This window comes from Haplochromis burtoni, unplaced genomic scaffold (genome assembly GCF_018398535.1).
Source record: "Haplochromis burtoni strain Fernald_Lab_line unplaced genomic scaffold, NCSU_Asbu1 Contig_441, whole genome shotgun sequence".
Lineage (NCBI taxonomy): Eukaryota > Metazoa > Chordata > Actinopteri > Cichliformes > Cichlidae > Haplochromis > Haplochromis burtoni.
In genome coordinates, this window is record NW_024582802.1 from 262,064 (window position 1) to 281,015 (window position 18,952).

Consider the following 18,952-nt stretch of genomic DNA (forward strand, 5'->3'; position numbering starts at 1 on the left):
CAGGGTTTGGTGAGTCCTCTGATGCCCTCTAGCAGCACACTCAGCTCACTGCATGCTGTTAGTGAAACTTGGCTCTGATTTTGTGTGATGTTGTGAGAATATTGAACCAGGAATATTTTTCCCTCTCTGTAAGATGGAACTCCTGTTCTTCCACAATATTTTCCTGACCCATGCAGCTCAGTATCGCTGGTCAGTGATCCATTACAGAGAGTATTCAGTATGAATGACTTCATGCAGATTGTTTGGGGTGTGCAGCTCTACTTGTCTCTTGTTTGCATCCTCAGGTATCAGACTCTGTACCAGCTTGGTGTACTGCTCTCTCGATCCTCTCTGCACTGTGTGAAGATCAGGAAAGTGTGGATTCTCAGTGTTCTGCGGGTGAGAAATGAGAATAAAATACAAATCAGCATCAGAAGGATGTCTGCTCCCTTTTTTTGACAAGGTAGAGGAGCATAACCTGCAACTTTCTCTGACTGGCTCCTCACTACAAACAATAGATTTGAACATCAGTATTTGTGGCTGCTGTGCACAAAGTGTGTACACACAAATCTGTGTGTCTAATCTACCTAATGTGAGTGTCTGAATTTGCACTTGAAGCCATTTATAATACTTACCTTGCTTGATCTGCTGCTCACCACAAACAAGCACAAGAATACAGTTTGTACCTTTAACTGTATATTTATAAGTTTTACAAAACCATATTTATGGACACAAAGTAATTAAGCAATAAACAATAAATGAATGTGTTTTTCTTTCTACTATGGACACTTCTGTTTTTGTTACGACAACAAAACCTACAAAACTGGACAGTCTGGGGAATGAGCTACCAGAGGCAGGGTCAAAAGTATACATGTCACTTTAGTTTGGTTGCCTTTTTGAAATGAATCATTGGTCAGTGTCAGACGGCTTAACAAACAAAACTTGCCTCTGAAACTGTTCAGGTATAAGGCCTGGACTGAAAATGAGTGAAAAAGAAGCCAGTGTTCAAGAAAAACCTTAAAATATCTTCAGAAAGCCGAGAGAGTTTAAAAAATGACAAGAAAGTTAGGTTACTTGGAAGCAAAATATGAAGAAAGTAAGGCCTGGTCAAGACTTTACACAATAATACATACATATATATATATTTACATGTCAAGTCAGTACAATTTTTGCTGGTTTCACTGGTTGAGGTGAAGTTACTGTATAAACTTATTAAAATGCCACAAATTAGACCAAAACATTAGTACACAAGTAATGAAACTCTGTACCTGATGAAGGTGTTGCTATGGATGTGCAGGTGTCATCAGTGTCTTTTATTAAAGCATGAACAGGAATTCATCAAATTACAAAAAGGACCTAAAAGTAATGCTTTAATGCAATGAAGTCTGGCAACTGAATCAGGGTAAGCTTCCATTAACAGGCAGTGACTTTGCAATACAGGAAAGCTGAAGGTTTCTCAGACAAGTGGACGTAATCATTTATGAAGGTCAGATACTTTGCAACCTCAGTATAGACGCTAGGATGGTTGGCGAGGCCACAACTGCCAGGACTCCCATGACTCATGATTCCCACCTGCACAAGTTTCTCCCTTTTACGACACACCAGGGGACCACCATAGTTTCCCTGTGGAAATGAAACACACAACACTGATTAGTGTGGCCTTTTTGTTCCTGTTTAGGTCTCATTTAAAACACAGCAGATTCAATTATACACTAAAAAGTAACTAGTAACTACAGCTGTCAAGTGACTTCAGTTGAGTGAAACTAAAGTACTTCATGTGTGATAAATCAAGTGTTTTCAAAGGTATAATCATCTATTCAATTAAATGCAAAAAAGAGTTTAAAAAACTCATATAAAATAAAACTCACTTTGCAGGCATCCCTTCCCTTCCTGCTGGCACCACAAAGTGTATTATGGGCTATCTGAGGATATGTCTTGTTACAGGTACTCCAAGACATGATGGAAATCCTCAGCTGTTGAAGGGTTTTTGGAAATGGCAGTGGTACTGCATGGACACACAGGAAAAGTATGGAAGTGACGGTTTGGAGCTAAATCGGTTTTATTTGAAAAAGTGATTTGAAATAGAAATTTTACATTTTGGTGTTTAACAAATTAAAAAATGTCTTTCAAACACTAAATGAAAACTATTATATTGAATGAATTATTTTTTCAAGCAAATCTTTTTTTGTTTTTAGAGTTTCAAGGGGTTTGTCTACTATTTCTTTATTTTATTATAAATCTAAAATTTTTGTTTCAATCCCGTTTTTCATATTTCACGTCTTTTTTTTCTGCTTCAGACTTGTGGGCATGTATCAAAGGGCGGGGCATAAACTAATGATTGACAGCTCCTGTGTCGTGTTCGTTAAAAGTTAAAAATGAGCCCTTTGGTTAAAGATGGCGCTCCTTCAATGAATGTTGCCAGCACTAGCCGAACAATAAAGACATACGGTTTCTGATGAGCCTGTGATGGACCATATTGATATACACTGAAATTATAGATGTATTAATGTGGATGTGATATTCTGGATTAGGCTCTTCGAAAAGATCAGGACAGAAGGACGTGATACGTGCTTTATTGAACAGCAGGACATCACACACAAACTTGTTGTTTTTCTTAGCGGTGCACAAGCTACCTTTTTTTGTTATGTTGGTCAACCAAGAACTAGCCCTGTAACAAGCACTTCTGTATTTTACCACTGGGGGGCTACAATTCACTCTATTACAGTGGGGGATTCAAATTTGAAAATGATGTCTAGAATTTGAGGTCGAGTCTTCGATTCTTCTCCAGTTTATAGCTCAGCTCAGCCCAGCCAATCAGAAAACAATATTCTCTGTTGCTGGGGTAAAACTGGAGCTGTCAATCATTTGTATGTGCCCCGCCCCTCCTTTTTGTACACGCCCACAACACACAACGGGCTCAAAGGTCTGAAACTGAAGAAGAAAAAAAACAAGTGAAAAACAAACAAAAAAACAAAAAAACGAAACATTATCAATGAAAACGAATAATTCAGTCCAAATAAAATAATTCTTTTTTTTCTATACACACTCTATTCAATATCATTTGGAATTTCATTTTCAAATCACTTTTCAAATTAATAAAACTTCTGACGATGATTTAGCTCCTCAGTGATGTTTCTTATTTGTAAAATGCTTTGCACGTTATAAATATCTGTTTTATTGGTGACAGTATGGATAATTACAATGGAGTACAATGTGAGCTTGCCTTGATACAGCATGTACACTTTAAAGCCTACTTTCTGTGCTTAACTTACCACCATTTCCCACTTCCCCCCAGCCAGTGATCCAGCACTCAGATGATGGACCAAAGGTGTCATCCTTGTCAGGCAGAGCCACTGGTGCAACATCTTTTGAAAATGTAATCGGTTTCTTCAGCTTGATCAGAGCAATGTCATTTTCGTAGTTGCTGTTGCCCAGGTCTCGGTATTGAACAATATTGGCTATACCCATGTAACGGTGAGCCGCCTTTTGCAGCTGATATGCGCCGACAACAACGAACGATCGACGATAATCATAACTGCATGACAAGAGAAACACACACATTAAGTCTCATGTATTTTGGAATGACCAAGCCTTCAACAAAACAACACTACACATGGGTTTTGTGGACACTGGTGCATTCAGCAGTTTAAAGGGCTTTTTGTTTTTTCATAGTTGGCAGGAACTAAAAGAAAAGGAGCTGCAGTGGAGTAAACATTACATTAGTTTGGACTTGATGCAGTGTCTGCTGGGTGTGTAAATATGCAGCTACTCACTAAAAACACAGCTTAAGATGCTGAAATGTGCATATGGTGTATTTAAATACTGACTGAGGCCTCAAGGTCTGACAAGTTAGGCGAGTGGGAAAGTGTCCTGAAATGATTTTGTCTTTATTGGCCACCAGTGAACGTCCCTATGAGTAATTATTCTCCCAAAATACTCACATGCAGTGTGAAGCTTTTTTGTTCTGACTGCTCTGGAGGATGTTCATAAAAATAATGAGGCACGTTTCTGCAAACACACACAGACTTACTTAGCCACGCACTGTGCAGAAGTCAGCACCCACTGCTTTGCAACGATGGTGCCGCCGCAGCCCCATTTCACCATTTTCGAATCATGAGATGTCATGTTGAGGTGAACCATCCATGGCCAACTTTCCTTTTTGGCATCCTCTGCACCAATGATGGAGCTCCTCACTTCATTTCCCAGTAGACCTGAAAAACACAAACAAAATGCTGGATGTAAGTTTGAGGCATCTAAGAAAATTAAATCCCATCAAAGTAAGAGCTGTTTGCTATTTTGCTCAGAATGGATGATAAACATTAGAGCATCAGTCTATCGAGGCTGCACTCTGAAATCTGGGCTCTGGAGTTGGGAAATTAAGGTTCAGCATTTTTCTCTCTCACCACCACTGTTGTGGAGCAGTACCAACACAGTTAGCAGAAGTTTGCAGAAAGCCATGGCCGTGATGAAGAACAGTGTAGCAGTACCTCTGTGTGGTGAGGGGGGAACAAGTGCAGCTTTATATGCACAGCTGGAGAGATGACTATCATTAGTCCCGCCCTTTACATCTCAAACCACACCTAAAAAAAATGTACATGTGTTTTTCACATACAGTGGAAAAATTGTTGAAGAGTTTGGTTGAATATTCTGGCAACGTGCCAAAAATATACATTTTGAACAATCGAATGCCATCTTTGATGAAAGAGTTTAATTCTTTTATTTGATTTATCTGCACTGCAGACCTGTTAGTGTGACACATTGTGCTTGAAAAGTTACCTGCTACTGCTGTGTTTAATTTCCACTTAAATTATCTAAAACTGGGGGGTGGTGGAGTTAAAGTGTAAGGCATAAAAGGTGTGGTCTCAGTAGAATTTCCATCTCCACCCTAAATGACCTTAGCCCTTCCACCCTTATTATTATTTATAACCACACCTAAAAAAAATGTACATGTGTTTTTCACATACAGTGGAAAAATTGTTGAAGAGTTTGGTTGACCATTTTTCCAATGTGTCAAGGTTTTCACCTCTATTGTTTCATTATCTGCACTGCAGACCTGTTTGTGTGGCACAGTGTGCTTGAAAAGTTACCTGCTACTGCTGTGTTTAATTTCCACTTAAATTGTAATGATAGAGTTAAAGTGTAAGGCATAAAAGGTTAAACCAGATCAACTATGGGATTGCTTTCTCCTATTCCACTGAAATGATCTCACATTGATGTTATTCTAAAATTGTTCTCTGTGTTTTGCTAATGTCTAATATCTTTACTTATATTGTTAAACAGACTGTAGTGAACAGGGTTCATTAATATATTTTATATTATAATATAAAATATGCGGTGGTTGGATGCATCAGCAGGGATGATGAGACAGAGTACCGGGCTGTGGTCGACTCCTTTGTCACGTGGTGTGAGCAGAATCATCTGCAGCTCAACGTGGCAAAGACCAAGGAACTGATCGTGGACTTCAGGAAGACCAGGAAACACTTGACCCCTGTTTCAATCCAGGGGGTCAGTGTTGACATTGTGGAGGACTATAAATACCTTGGAGTACACATTGACAATAAACTGGACTGGGCTAAAAACACCACAGCACTTTACAGGAAGGGCCAGAGTCGTCTCTATTTTTTGAGGCGACTGAGGTCCTTCAACATCTGCCAGAAAATGCTCAGGATTTTCTATGAGTCTGTTGTGGCCAGTGCGATCCTCTATGCTGTTGCATGCTGGGGGAGCAGGCTGAGGGTCGCAGATGCCAACAGACTCGATAAACTGAATCCGTAAGGCCAGTAATGTTGTGGGGATGGAGCTGGACTCCCTCAAGGTGGTGTCGGAGAGGCGGATGCTGTCCAAGATAAAGACAATGTTGGATAACACCTCCCACCCACATATCTATTATATCATATTTATTAATAATATATATATATATGTATATATATATATTGTACTATTCTTAGTTAGCGTATTGTCTGTCTTGTTAATGTTTGTTTATAATGGAGAAGTGTAACAAAAAATAATTTCCCCCAGGGATCAATAAAGTGTTCTGATTCTGAAAATAAAGTGTTTTGCAAGTATCTTTATGATGTGTTATTGAACCTATATTATAGTCAGTCCTCTTTTTAGAAGTCCGTTTTTGGTTTACTGAACTGTGATTTTGTATTTGTTACGATCTCTGAAGGAGGCATTTTTTGATGGAAAGACTTTTTTACCAGATAAAAAAAGGAGAAACATAACGATCACTTTTCCCAAGCCGATTGCAGCTTCTACCTGCTGATAAGAACAACGTTTCATCACTCACGAAGATCTGTTTGACATATTATAATAAAAATCCAACTGTGTTCTTGACATTATTTGAATTTGAGCAAACGTAATGTCTCAGGCGGATCAGGAACGTTCAGAGCTGATATTGTTTCCGCGGGGAGGTTTTAGGTTGAAGCGCCGTCTCTGGTCCTTCGTCGGTGAGGTTTGTGAAAGTTGCTGAGCTGAGGACCGTAAAAGCAGTTACGGGGCGTTCTTAGTGACAGCTTCTCGCCAGTGTTGGTGGGAGCTCAGAGCCTGTTAGAATGAGAGCTGTGTGCTTTTCAGCGGTTCGAGACCAACTCAGTTTCTCTTTCATTTAGCTTGGACTGGTTTGTAAACATGGAGCAGCCAGCCAGTGTCAACTCAGATCCTCTTCAGCGACTTGACGGTACCGGTGAGTGTGTCAGCGGCGGACTCGTGTAACTATCAGCATTATTGCTCCGTGAGTCCCTAACGTTTGCTTTATCCTCTCATTTATAGGTCGTTGCGTACAAATCCGCAACTGGATTGGATTTTGGTGAGTGTCCCGATATTTTCAACAGATCACCAATAAGAAAGATCCCTCTTATTTCATCTAAATACATGTTGTGTCGTATCTGTAGTAAAAGACGTTGTTCGCTCGTAAGTACTTCTTATGCGAATAAAAAGTGCTGACTGTGAAAGTGAAGTCCACAGCTTCGTCATCTCTCATTTCTCCCTAAACTTTAATGGGATGTGATAAGAACCTATAGATACACGTCATTGCTATGTTTATTCACACGCAGAAATGAGGAAATGTTTTTAGGTCTTATTTGTAGTCTTCCTCTCACCATTAATCGGATCTTCCAGCTGTGGGCCCCGCCCCTTTTATGTATTTAGCTCCTCCAGCAAGCCTTCCTAAGACCACATGCACTTCAGGAATTGCTTCAAGGTGGCACATTAAGATTGGCTATTCACTGTGTGTGCAGTCAGGTCTTTATGTGGAAAAACGACAGACTTGAGTCGGCACTGGGAAAGCAAAGATGATAATCAGGACTGAGCAGGAGAATAATCAGTAGCCTCTCTTGTACATTCGAGTCTTTGCTTCAGATCTATCACTGTATCTGAAGCACAGTGTCATATGTCACGTCTCTTACTCACCTACTCACGGCTCAAGGTTCACGAGAGCAACGCAGATATAAATAAAGGTCTCAAGCATGTACGACAGAAAGGGAGCAAAGGGAAAATGGAGACAGAAAGGCAGAGGAAAGGCCAGGGACCGAGTACTCGTGCTCCGCTCATTGCAGAGACCTGAGTTCTGTTGTGTTTTGCATTTGCTGCATGTCTCTCCCTCGGTCTGTCTCTTTACGTTATTGCCATTCCACCATCACCTTGTAGTAAAAACAAAAAGCCACAAATAAGTCACAAAAGAAAAGTTGTCATTGAATTCTGTCACACTGATAATTCACATTAGTAAGTAAACTGAAGCACAGATGGAAAGCCCAAGGTGGCATAGCAGGTAGTGAAATGAAAAGGCACTTTAGCTGCTACTAGACAACAAACAATTAACAAAGGAGGGAGGGAAAAATACACAAAGCTATAAGAAGATGAAAGCTAGAAAATAATGAGGAAGCAAACTGGAAGGATGGACAGGAAAAAGGTGGAAGGCAAGTTGGAAAAGGAAGACTTTGAAGAAGCTTGAAAGAACAAAGGTTAACGACATGAAAAGCACAAAGACTGTGAAAAGGTCTTTGTTGAAAAAGTTTTAATATTATTTTAAACAATGTAGCCTTAAATGAATTCAAAAAACTAAACTATGAGTAGCTGATAAATGCTTGCTAATGCAAAAGTTTTGAAAGTGCACGTAATGAGTGCACGATATTTTGGGGGGTTTTATGTTGAGAGAAATTTTGCAGCCGCTGATTAAGTTGTTATTTTTTGATGCATCTCCGTATCTCGTTTTTATCTTTCCACATCTATACAGGCTCCTCGGTTTGTGCAACAACTCTTACGTGGTGATGCTGAGCGCCGCACATGACATTCTCGAGAAACAAGAGTCACGAAATGAAACGGCGTCTGTAAGAGAACAAATGTGTATTTAAATATGCACTGCTCAAATAAATGAAAGGAATACTTGATCACTGGATTCTGGCACAAAGTCTTCAGAGATGTTGATCTGTCCAATCAGGAAACAGAAACTGCTGTGAATGCATTTCACCTGCTTAGGTGCAAATGAAAGATGCATAAGGTGCACTGGAGGAGTAACAACAACTATTTCTATGTCACTGCTCATAGTAAGAGAAGGTACCTGCAGTCTATTCAGAGTGCACAGCTCTAACCCTGCAGCAGGACTGTCATGTGATGAGGAGCGCTGCCAGAGCTCATATACTCATCATGTTCCAGGCAGAGGATGACTTTGGTTTCCTCTGATTCCATTTCCATCGTTACATCTTATTTTTCCACAATAAACTGCATGATGTACTTTACCAGTTCAGATTCTCAAGTTAAAAATCTCATTCATTGAGATCTGATGTGTGACTCAAGTGTTCCCTTTATTTTTTGAGCAGTGTAGTTTGGCAGTGGTCACGATTCAGTCGTTCTATGTTTAGGGTTAAGTGAACTTCTCAGCTGTATATTTCTATTATTGTTTCCCAGACTTCAGCCTCACTGCACGTGGACTTCCAAGTTGGGAACAGTAGCAACAGTAGCATCTATGACTGCAACCCTGTCTCTACTGCGGTAAATAAAGGTTCACTGCACTGATGCAGTAAAACGTTTGTTCTGGGTGTTTAGTGTCGAGACAAATGTTATGAACTTTTGACTGGTTCACAGTTTGTGCTCTCGTTTAGAAGCGGTGACTTCCTTTTAAATGTTTGTTTTAAAAAAGACAAACGTCACATGATTGATGAGGTACTGAAACTAGTATAACACTTAACCAAAGAAGGATAACAGCAGGAAAGCTTCCTACACTAATAAGGCTAATGTGTACATATTAACAGAAGCACATTCAATCAATAAATACAGTCCAATATCTGGTATAATAACAGATATACTGTAGATTGTATCTTAGATAGTAAGTTAGGAAACATGTTCATGTTTGTAGTCAACAGTATTTAGCGGATCATAAATATTTCAGGGGAAAAGAAAAAGGTCTAACATGTGTTCTTAGTTTAATCCACAAAACCCAAAAATAAAAGCTGAGTTTTATTTCTGGTTGTTTCCCAGCTTCATTAAAACTATTGACAGATGTATGAGGCAGCAGTGGTGGGGTGTGTGGTAGGAGTGATGGATGGGTTTAAGCTGGGGGTGGCATCCGCACTCTTTACTGTGAGCCCCTTCTTGATTGTGATTGTGATGTTCAGGCAGGAGTCTCTGTGGACGATGATGTTTGCAGATGACGTTATGATCTGTAGTGAGAGCAGGTGGAACAGAGTGTGGACAGGTGGAGGTAAGCGTGGGAGAGATGAGGACTGAACATCAGTCAGAGAGAGAGAAGGTGAACATGCAAGCAGTAGAAATGGAGAAGGTAGATAAGTTTAAATGCCTGTAATCAGTCATCCAAAGTAATGTGCAGTTCACAACAGAGAGGAGTGGAGACGATTGTAAAGGGTGGTTTGTGACAGAAGAATAAGAGGAGGAATTAGGAATGCAGTAAAAGCTGTGATGATGTATGGTGTGATAACAGTGGGCACTGGCAAAAGGTAGAGCTGAAGCTTTTCATTAGGAGTGACCAGGATGGGCATGATTAGAAATTAGTATATCAGAGCGTTTGAACGTGTACAGAGGACAGAAACTGAAAATGCAGGACAAAAGATGTTAGATATGGAGCAGCCAGGCAGGAGGACAAGAGGAAGACCTCAGAGGAGATTGATGGATGGTAGTGAAGGAGGGCATAAGGATGGATGGTGTGGCAGAAACTACAAGCTGTATCATTAGAGACCTGCCATCTTCAGAAGTTTTCTGATGACTCTGCGGTGGTTGGATGCATCAGCAGGGATGATGAGACAGAGTACCGGGCTGTGGTCGACTCCTTTGTCACGTGGTGTGAGCAGAATCATCTGCAGCTCAACGTGGCAAAGACCAAGGAACTGATCGTGGACTTCAGGAAGACCAGGAAACACTTGACCCCTGTTTCAATCCAGGGGGTCAGTGTTGACATTGTGGAGGACTATAAATACCTTGGAGTACACATTGACAATAAACTGGACTGGGCTAAAAACACCACAGCACTTTACAGGAAGGGCCAGAGTCGTCTCTATTTTTTGAGGCGACTGAGGTCCTTCAACATCTGCCAGAAAATGCTCAGGATTTTCTATGAGTCTGTTGTGGCCAGTGCGATCCTCTATGCTGTTGCATGCTGGGGGAGCAGGCTGAGGGTCGCAGATGCCAACAGACTCGATAAACTGAATCCGTAAGGCCAGTAATGTTGTGGGGATGGAGCTGGACTCCCTCAAGGTGGTGTCGGAGAGGCGGATGCTGTCCAAGATAAAGACAATGTTGGATAACACCTCCCACCCACTCCATGACATGCTGGTCAGTCGGATATATATATATATAAAAAAAACACCCAGCACGCCCCTGCGGGCGGTTTATCCTTCAAGCTCGGGTCCTCTACCAGAGGCCTGGGAGCTTGAGGGTCCTGCGCAGTATCTTAGCTGTTCCCAGGACTGCGCTCTTCTGGACAGAGATCTCCGATGTTATTCCCGGGATCTGCTGGAGCCACTCGCCTAGCTTGGGAGTCACCGCACCTAGTGCTCCGATTACCACGGGGACCACCGTTACCTTCACCCTCCACATCCTCTCGAGCTCTTCTCTGAGCCCTTGGTATTTCTCCAGCTTCTCGTGTTCCTTCTTCCTGATATTGCTGTCATTCGGAACCGCTACATCGATCACTACGGCCGTCTTCTTCTGTTTGTCTACCACCACTATGTCCGGTTGGTTAGCCACCACCATTTTGTCCGTCTGTATCTGGAAGTCCCACAGGATCTTAGCTCGGTCATTCTCCACCACCCTTGGGGGCATCTCCCATTTTGACCTCGGGACTTCCAGGTTATACTCGGCACAGATGTTCCTGTACACTATGCCGGCCACTTGGTTATGGCGTTCCATGTATGCCTTGCCTGCTAGCATCTTGCACCCTGCTGTTATGTGCTGGATTGTCTCTGGGGCATCTTTACACAGCCTGCACCTGGGGTCTTGCCTGGTGTGATAGACCCCAGCCTCTATGGATCTTGTACTCAGAGCTTGTTCTTGTGCTGCCATGATTAGTGCCTCTGTGCTGTCTTTCAGTCCAGCTTTGTCCAGCCACTGGTAGGATTTCTGGATATCAGCCACCTCCTCTATCTGCCGGTGGTACATACCGTGCAGGGGCCTGTCCTTCCATGATGGTTCCTCGTCTCCCTCCTCTTTCTTGGGTTTCTGCTGCCTGAGGTATTCACTGAGCACTCGGTCAGTTGGGGCCATCTTCCCAATGTATTCTTGGATGTTCGTTGTCTCATCCTGGACTGTGGTGCTGACACTCACCAGTCCCCGGCCCCCTTCCTTCCGCTTAGCGTACAGCCTCAGGGTGCTGGACTTGGGGTGAAACCCTCCATGCATGGTAAGGAGCTTTCTTGTCTTTATGTCAGTGGCTTCTATCTCCTCCTTTGGCCAGCCTATTATCCCAGCAGGGTACCTGATCACGGGCAGGGCGTACGTGTTGATGGCCCGGATCTTGTTCTTACCATTCAGCTGACTCCTCAGGACTTGCCTGACCCTCTGCAGGTACTTGGTGGTTGCAGCTTTTCTAGCGGCCTCTTCATGGTTCCCATTCGCCTGCGGGATCCCCAGGTACTTGTAACTGTCCTCTATGTCTGCAATGTTGCCTTCTGGTAGTTCAATCCCCTCAGTTCTGACTACCTTCCCTCTCTTTGTTACCATCCGACTACACTTCTCCAGTCCGAACAACATTCCAATGTCATTGCTGTATAGCCTGGTAGTGTGGATCAGTGAATCGATGTCTCGTTCACTCTTGGCATACAGCTTGATGTCATCCATGTACAGGAGGTGGCTGACAACTGCTCCGTTCCGTAGTCGGTATCCGTAGCCAGTCTTGTTAATGATCTCACTGAGGGGGTTCAGGCCTATGCAGAACAGCAGTGGGGACAGAGCATCTCCTTGGTAGATCCCGCACTTGATGGTGACTTGTGCTATGGGCTTGGAGTTGGCCTCTAGTGTTGTACGCCACATCCCCATTGAGTTCCTGATGAAGGCTCTTAGGGTCCCATTGATCTTGTACAATTCTAGGCATTCCAGTATCCAGCTGTGGGGCATTGAGTCATAGGCCTTCTTGTAATCAATCCAGGCAGTGCACAGGTTGGTCAGTCTGGTCTTGCAGTCTCGGCTGACTGTTCTGTCTACCAGTAGCTGGTGTTTTGCGCCTCTGGTATTCTTGCCAATTCCTTTCTGTGTCCCACTCATGTATTGACCCATGTGCCTGTTCATCTTAGCCGATATGATGCCTGACAGGAGCTTCCATGTAGTACTGAGGCAGGTTATTGGTCGGTAGTTGGAGGGGACCGGTCCCTTCTTGGGGTCCTTGGGGATCAGGACCGTCCGACCTTCGGTTAGCCATTCCGGGTGTCTCTCGTTAACTAGCAGCTGGTTCATTTGTGCTGCCAGACGCTCGTGGAGTGCAGTCAGCTTCTTCAGCCAGTAGGCGTGAACCATGTCGGGCCCTGGTGCTGTCCAACTCTTCATACTGGAGACCCTTTCTTGGATATCTGCCACTGTGATGGTTACTGGACCCTGTTCAGGGAGGTCGCTGTGGTCTGCCCTCAGATCCACTAGCCACTGAGCATTGCCGTTATGGGTTGCGTCCTTCTCCCATATGCTCTTCCATATGGAATTATATATATATATCTTATTTATTTATTAATAAGCGACTTATATATATATATATATATATATACATATATATATATAGTATATATTGTACTATTCTTAGTTAGCGTATTGTCTGTCTTGTTAATGTTTGTTTATAATGGAGAAGTGTAACAAAAAATAATTTCCCCCAGGGATCAATAAAGTGTTCTGATTCTGAAAATAAAGTGTTTTGCAAGTATCTTTATGATGTGTTATTGAACCTATATTATAGTCAGTCCTCTTTTTAGAAGTCCGTTTTTGGTTTACTGAACTGTGATTTTGTATTTGTTACGATCTCTGAAGGAGGCATTTTTTGATGGAAAGACTTTTTTACCAGATAAAAAAAGGAGAAACATAACGATCACTTTTCCCAAGCCGATTGCAGCTTCTACCTGCTGATAAGAATAACGTTTCATCACTCACGAAGATCTGTTTGACATATTATAATAAAAATCCAACTGTGTTCTTGACATTATTTGAATTTGAGCAAACGTAATGTCTCAGGCGGATCAGGAACGTTCAGAGCTGATATTGTTTCCGCGGGGAGGTTTTAGGTTGAAGCGCCGTCTCTGGTCCTTCGTCGGTGAGGTTTGTGAAAGTTGCTGAGCTGAGGACCGTAAAAGCAGTTACGGGGCGTTCTTAGTGACAGCTTCTCGCCAGTGTTGGTGGGAGCTCAGAGCCTGTTAGAATGAGAGCTGTGTGCTTTTCAGCGGTTCGAGACCAACTCAGTTTCTCTTTCATTTAGCTTGGACTGGTTTGTAAACATGGAGCAGCCAGCCAGTGTCAACTCAGATCCTCTTCAGCGACTTGACGGTACCGGTGAGTGTGTCAGCGGCGGACTCGTGTAACTATCAGCATTATTGCTCCGTGAGTCCCTAACGTTTGCTTTATCCTCTCATTTATAGGTCGTTGCGTACAAATCCGCAACTGGATTGGATTTTGGTGAGTGTCCCGATATTTTCAACAGATCACCAATAAGAAAGATCCCTCTTATTTCATCTAAATACATGTTGTGTCGTATCTGTAGTAAAAGACGTTGTTCGCTCGTAAGTACTTCTTATGCGAATAAAAAGTGCTGACTCTGAAAGTGAAGTCCACAGCTTCGTCATCTCTCATTTCTCCCTAAACTTTAATGGGATGTGATAAGAACCTATAGATACACGTCATTGCTATGTTTATTCACACGCAGAAATGAGGAAATGTTTTTAGGTCTTATTTGTAGTCTTCCTCTCACCATTAATCGGATCTTCCAGCTGTGAGCCCCGCCCCTTTTATGTATTTAGCTCCTCCAGCAAGCCTTCCTAAGACCACATGCACTTCAGGAATTGCTTCAAGGTGGCACATTAAGATTGGCTATTCACTGTGTGTGCAGTCAGGTCTTTATGTGGAAAAACGACAGACTTGAGTGGGCACTGGGAAAGCAAAGATGATAATCAGGACTGAGCAGGAGAATAATCAGTAGCCTCTCTTGTACATTCGAGTCTTTGCTTCAGATCTATCACTGTATCTGAAGCACAGTGTCATATGTCACGTCTCTTACTCACCTACTCACGGCTCAAGGTTCACGAGAGCAACGCAGATATAAATAAAGGTCTCAAGCATGTACGACAGAAAGGGAGCAAAGGGAAAATGGAGACAGAAAGGCAGAGGAAAGGCCAGGGACCGAGTACTCGTGCTCCGCTCATTGCAGAGACCTGAGTTCTGTTGTGTTTTGCATTTGCTGCATGTCTCTCCCTCGGTCTGTCTCTTTACGTTATTGCCATTCCACCATCACCTTGTAGTAAAAACAAAAAGCCACAAATAAGTCACAAAAGAAAAGTTGTCATTGAATTCTGTCACACTGATAATTCACATTAGTAAGTAAACTGAAGCACAGATGGAAAGCCCAAGGTGGCATAGCAGGTAGTGAAATGAAAAGGCACTTTAGCTGCTACTAGACAACAAACAATTAACAAAGGAGGGAGGGAAAAATACACAAAGCTATAAGAAGATGAAAGCTAGAAAATAATGAGGAAGCAAACTGGAAGGATGGACAGGAAAAAGGTGGAAGGCAAGTTGGAAAAGGAAGACTTTGAAGAAGCTTGAAAGAACAAAGGTTAACGACATGAAAAGCACAAAGACTGTGAAAAGGTCTTTGTTGAAAAAGTTTTAATATTATTTTAAACAATGTAGCCTTAAATGAATTCAAAAAACTAAACTATGAGTAGCTGATAAATGCTTGCTAATGCAAAAGTTTTGAAAGTGCACGTAATGAGTGCACGATATTTTGGGGGGTTTTATGTTGAGAGAAATTTTGCAGCCGCTGATTAAGTTGTTATTTTTTGATGCATCTCCGTATCTCGTTTTTATCTTTCCACATCTATACAGGCTCCTCGGTTTGTGCAACAACTCTTACGTGGTGATGCTGAGCGCCGCACATGACATTCTCGAGAAACAAGAGTCACGAAATGAAACGGCGTCTGTAAGAGAACAAATGTGTATTTAAATATGCACTGCTCAAATAAATGAAAGGAATACTTGATCACTGGATTCTGGCACAAAGTCTTCAGAGATGTTGATCTGTCCAATCAGGAAACAGAAACTGCTGTGAATGCATTTCACCTGCTTAGGTGCAAATGAAAGATGCATAAGGTGCACTGGAGGAGTAACAACAACTATTTCTATGTCACTGCTCATAGTAAGAGAAGGTACCTGCAGTCTATTCAGAGTGCACAGCTCTAACCCTGCAGCAGGACTGTCATGTGATGAGGAGCGCTGCCAGAGCTCATATACTCATCATGTTCCAGGCAGAGGATGACTTTGGTTTCCTCTGATTCCATTTCCATCGTTACATCTTATTTTTCCACAATAAACTGCATGATGTACTTTACCAGTTCAGATTCTCAAGTTAAAAATCTCATTCATTGAGATCTGATGTGTGACTCAAGTGTTCCCTTTATTTTTTGAGCAGTGTAGTTTGGCAGTGGTCACGATTCAAAGTCGTTCTATGTTTAGGGTTAAGTGAACTTCTCAGCTGTATATTTCTATTATTGTTTCCCAGACTTCAGCCTCACTGCACGTGGACTTCCAAGTTGGGAACAGTAGCAACAGTAGCATCTATGACTGCAACCCTGTCTCTACTGCGGTAAATAAAGGTTCACTGCACTGATGCAGTAAAACGTTTGTTCTGGGTGTTTAGTGTCGAGACAAATGTTATGAACTTTTGACTGGTTCACAGTTTGTGCTCTCGTTTAGAAGCGGTGACTTCCTTTTAAATGTTTGTTTTAAAAAAGACAAACGTCACATGATTGATGAGGTACTGAAACTAGTATAACACTTAACCAAAGAAGGATAACAGCAGGAAAGCTTCCTACACTAATAAGGCTAATGTGTACATATTAACAGAAGCACATTCAATCAATAAATACAGTCCAATATCTGGTATAATAACAGATATACTGTAGATTGTATCTTAGATAGTAAGTTAGGAAACATGTTCATGTTTGTAGTCAACAGTATTTAGCGGATCATAAATATTTCAGGTTCCTGGAGGTTATGAAAAACTCATAAAATGTTATTATCATTATAGAGACATTACTGAGCACATACATTTATGTATTATATAATTTAGTTGTCATGGCATTACATTATGGTGGACCAGCCAAACACCATCACTCTAGTAGCACGCTCCACATAAATAAATGCTCTTCTGTTTGTTTAGCGGATCATAAATATTTCAGGGGAAAAGAAAAAGGTCTAACATGTGTTCTTAGTTTAATCCACAAAACCCAAAAATAAAAGCTGAGTTTTATTTCTGGTTGTTTCCCAGCTTCATTAAAACTATTGACAGATGTATGAGGCAGCAGTGGTGGGGTGTGTGGTAGGAGTGATGGATGGGTTTAAGCTGGGGGTGGCATCCGCACTCTTTACTGTGAGCCCCTTCTTGATTGTGATTGTGATGTTCAGGCAGGAGTCTCTGTGGACGATGATGTTTGCAGATGACGTTATGATCTGTAGTGAGAGCAGGTGGAACAGAGTGTGGACAGGTGGAGGTAAGCGTGGGAGAGATGAGGACTGAACATCAGTCAGAGAGAGAGAAGGTGAACATGCAAGCAGTAGAAATGGAGAAGGTAGATAAGTTTAAATGCCTGTAATCAGTCATCCAAAGCAATGTGCAGTTCACAACAGAGAGGAGTGGAGACGATTGTAAAGGGTGGTTTGTGACAGAAGAATAAGAGGAGGAATTAGGAACGCAGTAAAAGCTGTGATGATGTATGGTGTGATAACAGTGGGCACTGGCAAAAGGTAGAGCTGAAGCTTTTCATTAGGAGTGACCAGGATGGGCATGATTAGAAATTAGTATATCAGAGCGTTTGAACGTGTACAGAGGACAGAAACTGAAAATGCAGGACAAAAGATGTTAGATATGGAGCAGCCAGGCAGGAGGACAAGAGGAAGACCTCAGAGGAGATTGATGGATGGTGTGGCAGAAACTACAAGCTGTATCATTTGTGTCCACAGATGTTCAGTTGTTACATTTTTCTTGGCAGGCTGTGCTGTTAGCTGACATCCTACCAACACTCTTCATCAAACTGTTCGCTCCCTTTGTGATCCACAAAATGCCTTATGGGTAATTATTACTTTGATTGCTGTTCTTTGTTTCCACTTGCTGTGTTTTTACAGTAACTAACAATCATCACTCACATTATTGGTACGATCTGATTTCACTGCACTGATAATAAACAAATAGTTGTTTCTTTGACAAACTTGCAAATGACAAAAACTGTGACGTCCTTCCTGTTTTACAGTAGTGTGTTTGTATCAGGTGTCAGGATTTTAGCCCCACTGGCAACATGAGGTTTGAGTTTGGTTTAAAAAAAGAGAAAGAAGAAGAAAACAACAAGAACTTTGTTTTATTTGCATATTATTCCCACTCAATCCCACCTTTGGCGCTCTTTTTGTGCTGCTGCTAAGCTGCTGTGATGTCTTTTGGCAATAATGATCTCCATTTGTTTTCGTCTGGCTTTAATGTTTTCATGTATATAAGATGTTAAATTTATGAATGAGAGCTTAGCAGTGACCAAACATATGAAATTGGAGCAATAAAAAACCTACTTGGTTAATGGCTGTGCCTGGTTTCAGTGGCCCCGGCTGACTAATCAGAGCTGAAAAAGAAAAGAAAAATTGGACTTTATATGTTTTGTGTGTGATATAGTCAGGAAGTCAGTTGTTAACAGACCGAGTTCTTCTTGCTGTCTGCATAAAAACATCGCTGTCATGGTGCTTTCCAGCTTTCCTGGTTAATTCCTGTTCTTTTATCCCAGCATTCGAGTGTGGTTCTGTGCCATCATGGCAGCAACGAGTTTCCTCCTGGTGTCCTTCTCCTCAGCTGTGTGGATGAGTATTCTCGGTAAAGCAACCTGTTAATAATTCAGATCAGATCTTTTATCATTAAGGGTGTCTGATATGGCTCTGATGAGCTTTTAGAAGGTGGATTAGATAAAACTTTGAGTTTAATTTCTTCTTATCTACTGTGAGCATCTGTGGTTGTTCCACAGAAGCTTGATAGAGCTTTACTGCTGCTATAAATAATAATTTATCGTACCAGTTCACGCTTCTATCAAATAAACTCCTCCAGACACCAAACGTACCAGCCCCAAACTAAATGCTGCCACCTTTAAAGCAGTAGTGATACTGGCACCACAGATCTACTGGAAGAACTGGATACCAGATGCAAAGATGGCCCCTGCTTGCTAGAAATGTCCTGATAGGCTCTAAAGGGCTTGTGCAGCAAAATATCATTAGCAGTGGATGGAAATTGTTTCTTTTTTTTAATAGACAG

At 41.9% G+C, this 18,952-nt stretch overlaps 2 protein-coding genes across 5 annotated transcripts in view; one reads left to right on the forward strand and one right to left on the reverse strand.

Moving 5' to 3' along the window:
* Window positions 1–1,324: 1,324 nt before the first annotated feature.
* LOC102312170 (tryptase-2) lies at window positions 1,325–4,473 on the reverse strand. 2 transcript variants are annotated; one of them, XM_042213419.1, is made up of 5 exons: window positions 4,383–4,473; window positions 4,010–4,190; window positions 3,252–3,514; window positions 1,848–1,984; window positions 1,325–1,602 (listed from the first exon to the last, which is right to left on the reverse strand). In XM_042213419.1, the coding sequence occupies exons 1-5, from the start codon at window positions 4,435–4,437 to the stop codon at window positions 1,393–1,395; spliced, it is 846 nt and encodes a 281-aa protein (XP_042069353.1). In that variant the 5' UTR covers window positions 4,438–4,473; the 3' UTR covers window positions 1,325–1,392. The 2 variants fall into 2 exon arrangements, with proteins under 2 accessions (XP_042069353.1, XP_014196634.1); XM_014341148.2 differs by lacking the exons at window positions 1,325–1,602; window positions 1,848–1,984 and adding an exon at window positions 2,882–2,910.
* Window positions 4,474–6,398: 1,925 nt separating this feature from the next.
* cln3 (CLN3 lysosomal/endosomal transmembrane protein, battenin) overlaps window positions 6,399–18,952 on the forward strand; it is a 24,024-nt gene continuing 11,470 nt past the window's right edge. For 2 of the 3 annotated variants that reach the window (XM_042213407.1, XM_042213408.1), the window contains exons 1-6: window positions 13,685–13,950; window positions 14,037–14,073; window positions 15,499–15,592; window positions 16,172–16,255; window positions 17,661–17,740; window positions 18,435–18,520. In XM_042213407.1, coding sequence (XP_042069341.1) covers window positions 13,896–13,950; window positions 14,037–14,073; window positions 15,499–15,592; window positions 16,172–16,255; window positions 17,661–17,740; window positions 18,435–18,520 — 436 coding nt within the window. In that variant the 5' untranslated portion in view covers window positions 13,685–13,895. Of the gene's footprint in view, window positions 6,665–6,750; window positions 6,788–8,212; window positions 8,307–8,883; window positions 10,134–13,684; window positions 13,951–14,036; window positions 14,074–15,498; window positions 15,593–16,171; window positions 16,256–17,591; window positions 17,741–18,434; window positions 18,521–18,952 lie in introns of those variants that run through there. The other variant, XM_042213409.1, reaches the window with a different exon arrangement.